General features: G+C 45.0%; 1 protein-coding gene across 3 annotated transcripts in view; it reads right to left on the bottom strand.

Annotated features, from left to right (window-relative positions):
• LOC138004549 (vitamin K-dependent gamma-carboxylase-like) overlaps positions 1-12,500 on the bottom strand; it is a 20,138-nt gene that overhangs the window by 6,416 nt on the left and 1,222 nt on the right. For 2 of the 3 annotated variants that reach the window (XM_068851100.1, XM_068851102.1), the window contains exons 2-4: positions 10,368-10,568; positions 7,143-7,461; positions 820-898 (exon numbers count right to left, since the gene is read on the bottom strand). In XM_068851100.1, the coding sequence (XP_068707201.1) occupies positions 820-898; positions 7,143-7,461; positions 10,368-10,506 (537 nt within the window). In that variant the 5' untranslated portion in view covers positions 10,507-10,568. Of the gene's footprint in view, positions 1-819; positions 899-7,142; positions 7,462-10,367; positions 10,569-12,201; positions 12,359-12,500 lie in introns of all 3 variants that reach the window. The other variant, XM_068851101.1, reaches the window with a different exon arrangement.

The raw sequence follows: 12,500 nt of genomic DNA, 5'->3' as shown, positions 1-12,500 counted from the left end.
AGGCAAACCAGTTAGCTATTTACAAGTGCAGCTGAGAAGTTGAACCATTGACTACCGGGAACAAATTCAACTTGTGGTCAGAAGGTGTCTTGAACCTGGGACCTTGGCCCCTTCTTTCTACTGGCAGGATTTGTTTCTAGGTGGTCCTGAATTAAAATGCTAAATACCTGCTAGTTGGGTTTTCTAAACTTCATTGTTTCATTCAAGTATTATTGTCTTCCTGTAATGATTTAATGAGAGTGATTTTGAACCCCTGGAGGTAGAGGTTAGGGGGTGCCCCTACTGCGATTTTCCCTTCCCTATTTATGACCTGACCAAACATTTGATATCCAATTTATGACCTAATACCCTTTTATCAATACCCTGGTGCAGACCTGCCTTGTAATTATTTCCCTAGTTCAGACCAATGTTAAAGGCAATGTTTATCTGCTTCTATTGGGTAGGTTACAAGATAAAGAAGTAGCTTCTAAATAAAAAACGAGTTCAAGACTAGAGTGCAAAAATCGATACCCTATTTATGACCAAAATGGCGGAAAATTGGCCAAAATCGATGCCCTATTTATGACCAAAACGTCTGAAAAACCCTACCCTTTGGGGCCACACATACAGGTCTATATAGCCCATATAAGGGAGTACCCCCCCCCCCCCGGGTTTTGAACTTGCTCAGATAGATACGAGCCCTTACCATAAATAATTAAATATTGAGCACAGTATCCAAATTACAGGTTTTGATTGTTTCCCTTACTACTAGTGTGCATCACAGGGATTGCATTTGCTCTGTGGATAGCTGAAAATTCTAAATTTCATAAACTTAAATACCTGGAAGCGCAACAGAACGTAGTTCCACTTTGGTACATGAGAATTTCTCAATTCTGGATTTAAGTATCCATCCAAGGACCTTCAAAGCAACCAAATGGGAAACTCTGTTACAATACCATACCTTCTATATTTTAAATATAGTTAAATAAAATTTAACATAGTTAACGACTAGGAGCTAGTCTGGTCAGTAGTGTTTTGCAGGCGGTTGTTAGTGTCTTGGCCGTCTGGTAGCGTTGTTCAGCGTTTTGGTGCGTTCTGTAGCGTTTGTTATAGTTACATGGTTCACGACCGGGAGCTAGTCCGGTCAGTAGCGTTTTGCAGGCGTTTGTTAGCGTTGTTATGCGTTTTTGTAGCGTTTGCAGCACTCTTTAGGTTGGGGGAGCCCTGGGGCTGACATGGTTCAGCGGTATTCCGGCGTAGTGCATGCGTTGTCCTATGTGCTTGCAGCGTGTTTGTTGGCGTGGCGTTGTGAGTCGGTTTAGGAGTTTAGTGGTTCTCGGCGTTCTTCTTCTCGCTTCGTTGGCTATCTCGGTCGCTGTCCAGGTTGAAATAGAAGTTCTTCGATCTTCGACCGTCTCCATCTCGTCTTCACCGCCGTGTTGTGGTTCGTCTTACCTTCTCTTGTACCAGTTCCGATAGTCGGCTCGTCGCTCAGATAGCGTGGCGTTTCTTTGGCGGGCTTAGTGTAGCGGTTCCCAGTTGTGGTCAACAAAAGAAAAACAACAATAGAAAAACACAAGGATTTCTTCCGTCATCGACCGTGGTTTCCTCGCCCTCTGTCGTGTCTGTTGGTTTGTCTTTACTCGCTCATCGCTCTTTCGTGCTTCGGACCATCGTGTGCTCCGATACGTTTATTTTGGCGGGCTTAGTGTAGCGGTTCCCAGTTGTGGTCAACAAAGGAATAAATTCTAAGGATTTCGTCAGTCATCGACCAGGGTTTTTTCTTCGGCGGCTGTCGTGTTTATTGGTTTGTCTTTCCTTCACTCGTCGCTCTTTCGTCCCTGGACCGTAGTGTGCTCGCCGATCCGTTAGCGTGGCCAAAGGATTTCGTCCTTCATCGCCCGCGGTTTTTTCTCGCTCTCTGTCGTGTTTGTTGGTTCGTTTTTCACTTCTTTTTCGTGGTCGCCTCTAACTCGCTCGTCGCTGGTTGGTGTTCGATCATACATCATGCCGAACCCACCTCGTTCAACCAACAATAGCTTGTCCGCTGGACTTCGTTCGGAGGACATACCTCTCTTGTCCCCCGCGCCGATGGTGGTTTCTACGGCTCCCTCTGGCCCCGTGGCGCCTTTGGCCGTCGATTCGATCGCCGAGGCTGTTGTTCGCGCGCTTGGAAGCACCCTTCCGACTATCATCTCTTCAATTCAAGGGAGCGCCCCCTCGCCATTACCCCCTTCCGTCCTTGGCACTTCTGTTGGCGTCACTCCATCTAGCTCCTCTGGATCGACTGCTGTTTCTTGTGATGTCAATGTCTCGTCTATGGCTTTTGGGGCGTCATCAGGTACGTTTACTTTGCCGGCCTTCATTCCTACCTTTTCTCCTGTGTCGGCCATCACTGACTCAAGCTCGGCCCGCTTCATGGCCCCCATTACCTCTCCATTCGCGAGTCCCAGTGTATCCGGCAGCCGGCCAAGTTTTCGTAACTCTGGATCAGTGCCTACGTCTGAGAAGGCTTTCATTGTTGGTCCTGGTCATGCACCAGTCCCGGCAAAATTGGCCAAGAAGATCATCGAGGGCCAGTTCGTGGAGTTGGCGGATCTACTTACAGTCAATCTCCGAGCTGGGGATCAGGAACCACAGACCTTCCTGGAGGGTAAACTCCTGGTGTCCAACGTAAAACGCAGGCAGGTTGAAATCAAGGATATTCTTACTTGGACTGAGGCCTTCACGATTTTCCAGCTGGTCCTGTGTGCCTCTCACCCCCTGCGTTGGTTAGACTTGACCAGATATAAGCTGCTCATTATTCAAACAGCCCGCCAATATCCAGGTCTGGCTTGGCTTGAATACGATCTGGCCTTCAGAAGGGATGCCGCTGCCTCGGGCCTTACGGATTGGTCCAAAATGAATTTGGATCTGTATAGTTTTCATTTGCGTTTGCCAGCATCGTCCTCACTGCAACCAAGGCCGTCTTCCCTTTCCGGGTTTCCTCAGTCTTCCTCAGACAGCCCAGACTCCCACCGACGCACACCATTCTGCCATTCCTGGAATGAAGGGAAATGCCGGTGGCTATTTGGGAAGTGCAAGTTCCGCCACAACTGCAGCAATTGCGAGGGAGAGCATACCAAGGCTAACTGCCCCTTTCCCCGCTCAGCTGGATTTCGTTCCCGTTCCCGCTCCCCCTCCCCTGGAGGGAGCAGGGGACAGTACTGAGGGGCGAGGTTCGCCCAGTGTTGTGTTTGTACATAGTTTGAATGATGTGATTGCGTTGCCTCGCCAGCCGAATGGATTGCCTCAGTTGGCAAAGTTGTTTTGTCCTGTTCCAGTTTCAGTTCCAGTCTCAGTTCCCGTTTCTGTTCCAGTTAAGTCCAGCGTTCCAGTTGTCTCTTTTGCCCCGTTATCTCCGGTGTCTCAGGTCACACCATTACAGTTGGATCAATTTCAAGCCGAATTATGCCACCATCCCAACAAGTCAGCTGTGGCATTTGTGACTTCTGGCATACGGGATGGATTTCGGATAGGCTTTGACCCATCCTTGGTGTCCCTCAAATCTGCATCTTCAAACATGTGTAGCTCTGCTGAGCACCCATCAGTGATTGACTCCTACTTGCAAGCTGAAGTCTCTTCTGGCAGGGTGGCAGGTCCTTTTCCAGTGCCCCCGCTTCCGTCATTGCAAATAAGTCGTTTCGGGGTGTTCCCCAAAACTAATCAGCCTGGGAAGTGGCGTCTCATTTTAGACCTATCATCCCCAGAGGGGCAAAGCGTCAATGACGGCATCCCTAAGCCCCCGTTTACAGTTCAGTATGTTTCAGTGGATGCTTTCATTGATGGCATAATGTCTCTGGGTCGAGGAACGTTAATGGCCAAGTTCGACGTGGCCAGTGCATATCGGAATGTGGCTATCCACCCAGACGATCGCCCCCTTCTTGGCATGAAGTGGCGTGGGCAATATTTTGTGGATTTGGTGCTCCCTTTTGGGCTGCGTTCAGCACCATTTATTTTCACCGCCATTGCAGACCTGGTTGAATGGATCCTGGTTCACAATTATGAGGTTACATTTCTCCGTCATTACTTGGACGATTTCCTCACTTTGGGCCCACCGGCGTCCCCTGTGTGCCACAACAACCTTCAAACCTGCGTTCGTCTGTGTTCAAAACTTGGCCTTCCCCTTAATCCAGATAAGTTGGAGGGACCCGCGACTCGTCTTACAATCCTTGGGATTGAACTTGACTCCGAGAACCTTCAGGCTCGCCTTCCGACTGACAAGAGAGATAGGATTGTTTCACTGTTAGATGAGTGGTCGGCAAAACGTTTTTGTAAACGTCGCGAGCTGGAATCCCTGATTGGCCATCTCCATCACGCCTGCAAGGTCGCCCCACAGGGTAGGACATTCCTTCGTCGGATGATCGACTTGCTTTGCGCCTTTCGCCGTGATGATCACCCCATTAGGCTTAACCAGGAATTTCGGCGGGATTTAACCTGGTGGCGGGAACTGTTCCAAACTTGGGATGGCCTCAGTTTTTTCTGCATGCCCACATGGGCACCTCTCCCGGACTTCCAGGTCTCATCGGATGCAGCGGGCTCTTTGGGCTATGGAGCTATTTTTAAATCCCACTGGTTTGCTGGTGCCTGGTCAGCTGCACAAAGTTCCTCATCTATAGCGTACAAGGAGCTCTTCCCAATTGTAGTGGCAGCCTATCTGTGGGGCTGTCAGTGAATATCTCGGCGGGTCGAGTTCTTTTGTGACAACGAGTCTGTGGTGGCTGTACTTAAGTCTGGCACCTCGCGGGACAAAAACCTAATGGTGTTGCTGCGTTATTTGACTATGCTGGCCATCCATCATTCCTTCTCATTTACAGCTTCATCTGTTCGAGGCAAAGCTAATCCAGTTGCTGATGCACTCTCTCGATTCCAATTTCAGCGGTTCAGACGCCTGGAGCCACAGGCCGACCCAACCCCGTCTCCTATTCCTGCTTCCCTTCTGGCAGCACTTCAGATGCCTTGACTCAGAAGTGTCGGTTCTTACTTACCCAAGGTCTTGCACCTTCCACCCGACGAGTGTACCGATCCGCCCAACGTCGATTTACAGACTTTTGCCGCCAGGATGGTCGTGCAAACCAGGATGGCTCCATCCCCCCAGCCACTGAGGAGACTCTCATGCGCTTTGCTTCCTTCCTGGCCGACAACCTGAACCATTCCTCCATCAAGGTCTATCTATCAGCAGTGCGCTCCCTTCACATTGACCATGGCCTTCCCGACCCGCTAGTCAACTGTCTTCGTTTGCAGCGTCTGCTAAGGGGTATTAAGCGAGTTCAAGGTCCAGTGTCACCCAGGCGCCTACCTATCACCGTTGATCATCTGAAGGTCATTCAGTGCTCTTTGGACCTGTCTACTAGAGACCATGTGATGTTGTGGGCTGCGTGCTGCTTGGCATTTTTTGGGTTTTTGCGTGCGGGCGAATTCACGGTCAACTCGGCCTTTGATCCTCACACCCATATGACTGTTAGCGACCTGCAAGCGGACTCCTTGGTGAATCCCTCTTGTTTCAAAGTCCGTATCAAGTGTTCCAAGACAGACCCCTTCCGTGCGGGTTGTGATATCTACTTGGGGCGTGGCTCGGGCTCTGTGTGCCCCATAACAGCGTTGGGCACGTACTTGTCTCTGCGTGGGTCTGCTCCAGGGCCCCTGTTCTTGTTTAGTGATGGTCGTCCTCTTACCCGGCAGCAGCTATCATCCTTTTTGCAGTCTACCCTACATGGGGCTGGGTACTCCGGCGCCTACTCCGGCAATAGTTTCCGGATTGGGGCGGCGACCACTGCAGCGGCACGTGGTGTTCCGGATCACCTGATCAAAACCTTGGGGCGTTGGTCGAGCGAGGCATACCAGATCTATATCAGAACTCCAGTTAGTTCCATTGTCCGTGTTTCCTCCCAGTTGGTGGCGTAACAGGTAGTGGATTTCTCTGGTTACCAGCGGGGGTGGGTGCCTCAGGTTTGGGCTATCGGGGGCTTAGGCCTAGTTGCCCCGAGCCCCCTTGCTCCGGGTTCTTCTTACCCGGAGATCCCTTCGGCATGGCGCGGGGGGCTTGTGGCTTGGTTGCGGGTTGGGCAGGCCAGTCGGGTGTTCTAGCGCCTTGGGGATGTGACTGCGGTTGCAGCCCCCAGGCTTCCTGGGCACCTACCCTCCACTGGCGACGTGGGCGTTAAATATAGTTAAATAAAATTTAACATAGTTAACGACTAGGAGCTAGTCTGGTCAGTAGTGTTTTGCAGGCGGTTGTTAGTGTCTTGGCCGTCTGGTAGCGTTGTTCAGCGTTTTGGTGTGTTCTGTAGCGTTTGTTATAGTTACATGGTTCACGACCGGGAGCTAGTCCGGTCAGTAGCGTTTTGCAGGCGTTTGTTAGCGTTGTTATGCGTTTTTGTAGCGTTTGCAGCACTCTTTAGGTTGGGGGAGCCCTGGGGCTGACATGGTTCAGCGGTATTCCGGCGTAGTGCATGCGTTGTCCTATGTGCTTGCAGCGTGTTTGTTGGCGTGGCGTTGTGAGTCGGTTTAGGAGTTTAGTGGTTCTCGGCGTTCCCTCCCTCTCCCCCCCCCTTTCTTTTTTTTTGTGCTCTTTTTTTTTTGTGTGTGTTATTATTATTATTATTATTATTATTCCACTGAGCTATCTGGCTCAAGTGTGACGGGTGCCTTAGGGGGGCCTGGCGCGGGGGGCTCGTGGCTTGGTTGCGGGTTGGGCAGGCTAGTCGGGTGTTCTAGCGCCTTGGGGATGTGACTGCGGTTGCAGCCCCCAGGCTTCCTGGGCACCTACCCTCCACTGGCGACGTGGGCGTTAATATGACAGCAATTTATTTGAAGTTCAAGAATAGTGAGCCCACAAATGGCAATAGCAAGGTTATGAATCTTGCCCACACTGGCGGAACAGTCACCTCGTTGTCATACCTGCTCCCCTTCAGTGTTGGGTGTTTCCAGCAAGGGTTAAATTAATTAAATTAATTAAAATTTTGCTAAAAACTTTAAATTAAAATTAAAACTTGACAAGCATCAAATAATATAACCCACAATGCAATGAATACAACTAATATCAATTTATGCAAGTTGGATAATAGAACAATCTACTCTGGCTTTAAACATCCAAGGCCTGATAATTGGAGGCTTTTATTTACCAGTAATGGTTAGCATCACTCAGGATCAGCATGACTGACATCAATCCATACAAATAGGAGTGATTATTCCATCGGCATTTTTCCAAAAGAAAAATGTACCAATAAGTTACCATGAATGACAAGCAACTTAGACGAAACATAAATCCAAGGCAAATTCCACAAGCACCCAGAAACATTACAAGATACACAACATGCATCCAGTCAACAGACAGAGGCTGAATGAAGCTAAACAGTGGGAAGTGGCAGGAGTCTGAGCCAAACTGGTGAGCGATGAATAACATGCTACGTTCTTGGGGAATGTCAAGAATCATTAAAAATCCTGCAAAGCATCAAAACATTTCAAATTATTAACTGATAGGATCTAAGCTATGTACCTAATATTATATCATTGGTTAACCCATTGACTCCTGGGGGTTCCCCATTGACGAGTAAAATCATCTGGTGTTAGACAGAGTAAAATACTTAAGTATGGCCAGTTTTAATTTAGGCCAGTCTAGGGGTGAAAGGGTTTTAAGCAATAGAACACTGTCTACAACCAGAAAACAATCATGGAAATTGACAGGAATTATCCATTAAAGCCCTTAACCCACTTGTTTTAGAGGCAATCCAGCAAACAAAACACCATGTTTTTGTTTGCCAACTTGGTGTTCATGACATCTGAGACATCAGCTATCTCATTACTTAAGCTCACAAAAAATAAATGAGGGCCAAAAACAGTATTTTATACTTGACAATTTTAAGCAAAACAAAGTCACTTTTTTCCCTAAATAATTTTCAAACTGAGTGATTTATTCTCTGATTTGTCAGTGAAATCCCCAAAAATGGTGCAGCACTGACAAGCAAATGCTTTGTTTAGACATATACAGAAATCAGCATAAATCTAAAGCTCTGCATGGTCTTCAATCAAAGAGGATCAGGGATTTTTCAATCAAAAGACAATAAAATGGAACACAAAACAATAAAATATTGAACAAATAAAGAATAGTTGTAAGTTAAAGCCATTCCATTTTTGTATACTTGTCTTAACCCTTTCACCCCCGTGGGGTTCCCCATTGACGAGTAAAATCGTCTGGCGTTAGACAGAGTAAAATCTATAAGTGGCACTCTTGGGAGTGAAAGGGTTAATGGGGACATAGTTTTTGAGTGAATCTACAATCATAGACAAAAGTAGTTGGGAAGGTTATGTAAATGAACCACACCAGAGCTGTATTTCAACCTGCTTCTGTTAAAGCTTGAAAGAAATAGTTTCACTTTCTCTTACGTAGCCCCCCTCCCCCCTATTCAATGTTGGAAGGTAAGTCAACAATTTTCCACTGAAACCATTCAGTTTTGCACAACATTGAAGGAGGGGCGAGGGGAGAGAAGCAATAAAGACTTCAAAAGTGCTAACCTTCCCAACAGTTTTGTCTAGGATTGTATGAGAGTAGGAAACCTGTTTTGAACGCTTATAACTCTCGTAGTATTTGACATGTGGCTTCCATTTGTTATTCTGGACACGTTCTTATAATGTACTTTCCAATGCATAAATAAAATCTCACAATACTGAAATTTGGTTAAAATCATCGCTTTATGATTTGGATTTCAGACTTGCGTGACGCTTCACAACGTTACTCCAAAATCCGTTCTGTTGGGGAAGTGTTTACTAAGAATGCCATAAGTGCCATAAAAAAGACATTTTTGTTGTTTGATGTTTCATATTTGTTAAAAGATAGCTTTCTTTTTGGAGGACGTTGGAAGAATGCCAAAAACTGTTTTATTTCGATCGATTTAGCAAGAAATGGTGCGAGCAGTGCGTCAGAGCACTTACATTACTCCCGACATTACTCCCAACATTATTCCATTTTCGAAGCCTAAAATAATGCCTTTACAGCACAGCTACAGATAAATTATTGAAACTGGAGTGTAAAGGGTTTCAAAGGAAATAGTAGTAGGACTTTGCATGGTCATTTCAGCTTTATTTTAGGTAAATTGCAACATTACTCCATAAAGAGAGCTTAAACTGAAATAATGCTTCTAATTAACCTTTGTGTATACATGGTTTCAATGGAGTAATGTTGAAAATAAGTAGATACAATAACTTTTGTCCATAATCAGAAATACAGTGTACGTATTCCAGTATGCTTTACATATAACTACGTTATTGTTGCAAAATATCACATTCATTGGGCATATATTTCGCATTTTCTCATGGAGTAATGTCATGGAGTAATGTTCACATACATGTTTACTGTTCCCAAAATAGGTCAATGATTGACAGGCCATCCTACTCACGCTACTGCAGGTGCAAAAAAAGTAATCACTGTTAATTTACTTATTTAATGTGACTCTGTTTGAAATGCACACATGACGTTTTAAAAGGCGCTGTTCTCAACTTGGCAAAGTGCAACTGACGTCCGCCATTGTAAGAGTTTAGTCCGTGAACTCGTTTGACCTTTCAAGACCAGCTTTTTGGCTTTAATTAACTATCATTTAGTTCCCTCCCCTTTCTGTTCATTTACGAAGGAATTTTCATCGTGTTATTTGCTCTACAATTTAATACCATTGAGACACTAATGCAACAGGACGTCCTAACACATGTATGAAGTTGAAAACTTGCCCTATTTTTAACCAGATCAACGCCTAAAATTCACGATAACATGGCAAAAAGCAGTTAAATGTTAAAGCAAGCGCTGATTGTGTTTGTTTTTCAAAGGCACTGTAAACACTAAGAAAAAAGTCGTCTTTCCAATTTAAGACCACGTCCAGAATTTTCAGACAATCATAGACAAAAGTAGTTGGGAAGGTTATGTAAATGAACCACACCAGAGCTGTATTTCAACCTGCTTCTGTTAAAGCTCAAAAGAAATAGTTTCACTTTCTCTTATGTAGCCCCCCTCCCCCCTATTCAATGTTGGAAGGTAAGTCAACAATTTTCCACTGAAACCATTCAGTTTTGCACAACATTGAAGGAGGGGCAAGGGGAGAGAAGCAATAAAGACTTCAAAAGTGCTAACCTTCCCAACAGTTTTGTCTAGGATTGTAGGTGTTGTTAACCCTTTCACCCTGTGGGGTTCCCCATTGACGAGTAAAATTGTCTGGTGTTAGACAGAGTAAAATCTATAAGTGGCACTCTTGGGAGTGAAAGGGTTAAGTTACTCAGGTTGTCCTAAAAGAAGAACGTATGCTAGACACGAAAACAGTTCATGCTATGCTATTTTTGATATTTTACTTCTTTGTGAACCTCACCAAATAAAATCCTCAACACAGCCAGATTTGAAGGATCAGTTGGTGATGTCATGAAGAGCATAAATCTGTTCCAATATGTTAAATGAGCCATTGACAACTGCTTCTCATCACACTGCTCTTTTTTAGCTTCTGTGCTCATTCTGAAGAAATTTAAGCAAGCCACCCAACTCTCCTGTGTTCTTAATAATGGCTTCCTTGCACCTGTGAATTAACACATGATTAATTAAAATCATGAAAAACCATGAAAACACATTCATAAATGATACAGTTATAGCTAAAATGAAAGAAAATTATGAACAAATGAGGCCCAGTGCTACCATATATACCCCTGTGTTTCCCAAAAAGGCCACTGATACATTTTTTTCTGTCTAAAACCTGAGACAATTTTTATCATCAATAAGGAACCCCTAAGGGGATAAAGGAACACAAAATGTAATAGTCCAAATGCCAATTCAAGTCAAGGTCCACGAGTTGAGTCTGTAATTTTGGTTTTTTCATGCTGCTTGCTAAAAGAGCCCATGTTATTATGGTCAGCCTGAGCTAACATATCAGTCTATACTTCGTATATTAATAGGTGAAAGTCCTGAAGAAAAAAGGAAATTGGTTGCACACCAACTGATTGAACATTGGCTGAAATTCAGTGCCAGTGATGGTGCGAATTCGTAGTTTATGGGCACTTCTGAAAGCTTTAAAGGAAGAGTTACCCACCAGAAGGGTGCCTAGTGAATGCATGAGAAATGCTTGTGTCAGCATGAGAGTGTGAGATGGCATCAAAATGCATGAGACTTGAGCGCTTTGACGCTAAAACATTAAAATCTTGAACACACACTTTCCAAATAAAAAACTGGCAAGGTAAGTCCTGGGTAAGATTTGAAACTATGAAGTTTGTAACACTGGAGGATGCTGTACCATGGCCAATTGAACTGAAGGAACTCCTGTGAAGCTACCTCAGTAGGTCCCTTATCAACAACCAAGGACAGTCATACATGTAATTAAAAGCAAACACTTCCACATTCGTGGTGCTTCAGATCCGCCATCCCACCCCCTCCCTGCCATTCAAATGCTGGGGCTGAAATGAGCCAATTTTTCATATGTAATTGACTCCCTACACTGTACAGCCCGGCCAATGATCAACATTATTGAATGGATGGGAGGGAGGAGTATGGAATTGAACTGATATAAAAAGGAAGTTCACATAAACGTGCACAGGTGTCCCACAATAATTCCTTTCCCTCACCCTCCTCAGAGTATCTGGGATGTAAGCATTCCTCAACCTTCTACTCTTCATCCCAGATTCCAAGTACAAGTGATGACAGGGTGTCAGTGCCAAATTACTACGAATTTCAGCATCTGCAATAGCAGACTCCCTGTGTGCATGCAAGTTAATCAATTACTGCAATACACATAAATCTTCTTTGCACAGGGAGAGGGCAATTCAAGATAACAAGAGAAATTGACTGTTGCAACAGGGTTTCAAACAGTTCCTAAGTTTTTCAAGAAAACCCTTTTTTGATCATCTATCTGTGTGACTTCCTAATTCAAGAAATTCCACTTCACAGAGTCTGTCCTTATACATCTCAATGATCAGCTTTTTCTTTACTAGAAAATCACAGAGCATTGGGGCTGGTGTTTATCGCATATAAGAAAACATTAACTTGATCTCATAAACCTTCCTCTAACAAGGCTCAATAAACCAGACGAGCTATGTGGCCATGTAAGTGGCCAAAAATTATTCATTCGGTATGTGAAGAATAATGGATGTAGCTCCTCCCCAAGAACTCTGATGAATAACATACTGATATCTCAAGGAAGCAAATAGAGTGTTGTCACTCACATGATCAGTAACCTTGCATGATAATAGAGCTCAATTGACCCAGAGGATTAGTTGGGGACACCAACATGGCAGCTGTCACAATGATGTCATGTGAAAACACTGTATTGGGCCCCATCCCTCATTTCACAAAATGTCTCCAGTCAGTTTCAGTAGTCACCTAGAGGGATAGACTATTAATAATTATTGAAAGCCAAATCTCTATCTTCTAAGGGTAAATCCATACGTATCCATTGGGCAAATGATCCCTATGGAGCCACACTGGCCTCTCTGTTCCATACGGTTAATGATGCTTAAGAAAG

The sequence above is a fragment of the Montipora foliosa genome, chromosome 5 (genome assembly GCF_036669935.1).
Source record: "Montipora foliosa isolate CH-2021 chromosome 5, ASM3666993v2, whole genome shotgun sequence".
Classification (NCBI taxonomy): Eukaryota; Metazoa; Cnidaria; class Anthozoa; order Scleractinia; family Acroporidae; genus Montipora; species Montipora foliosa.
This window is presented reverse-complemented; position numbering and strand designations above follow the sequence as displayed.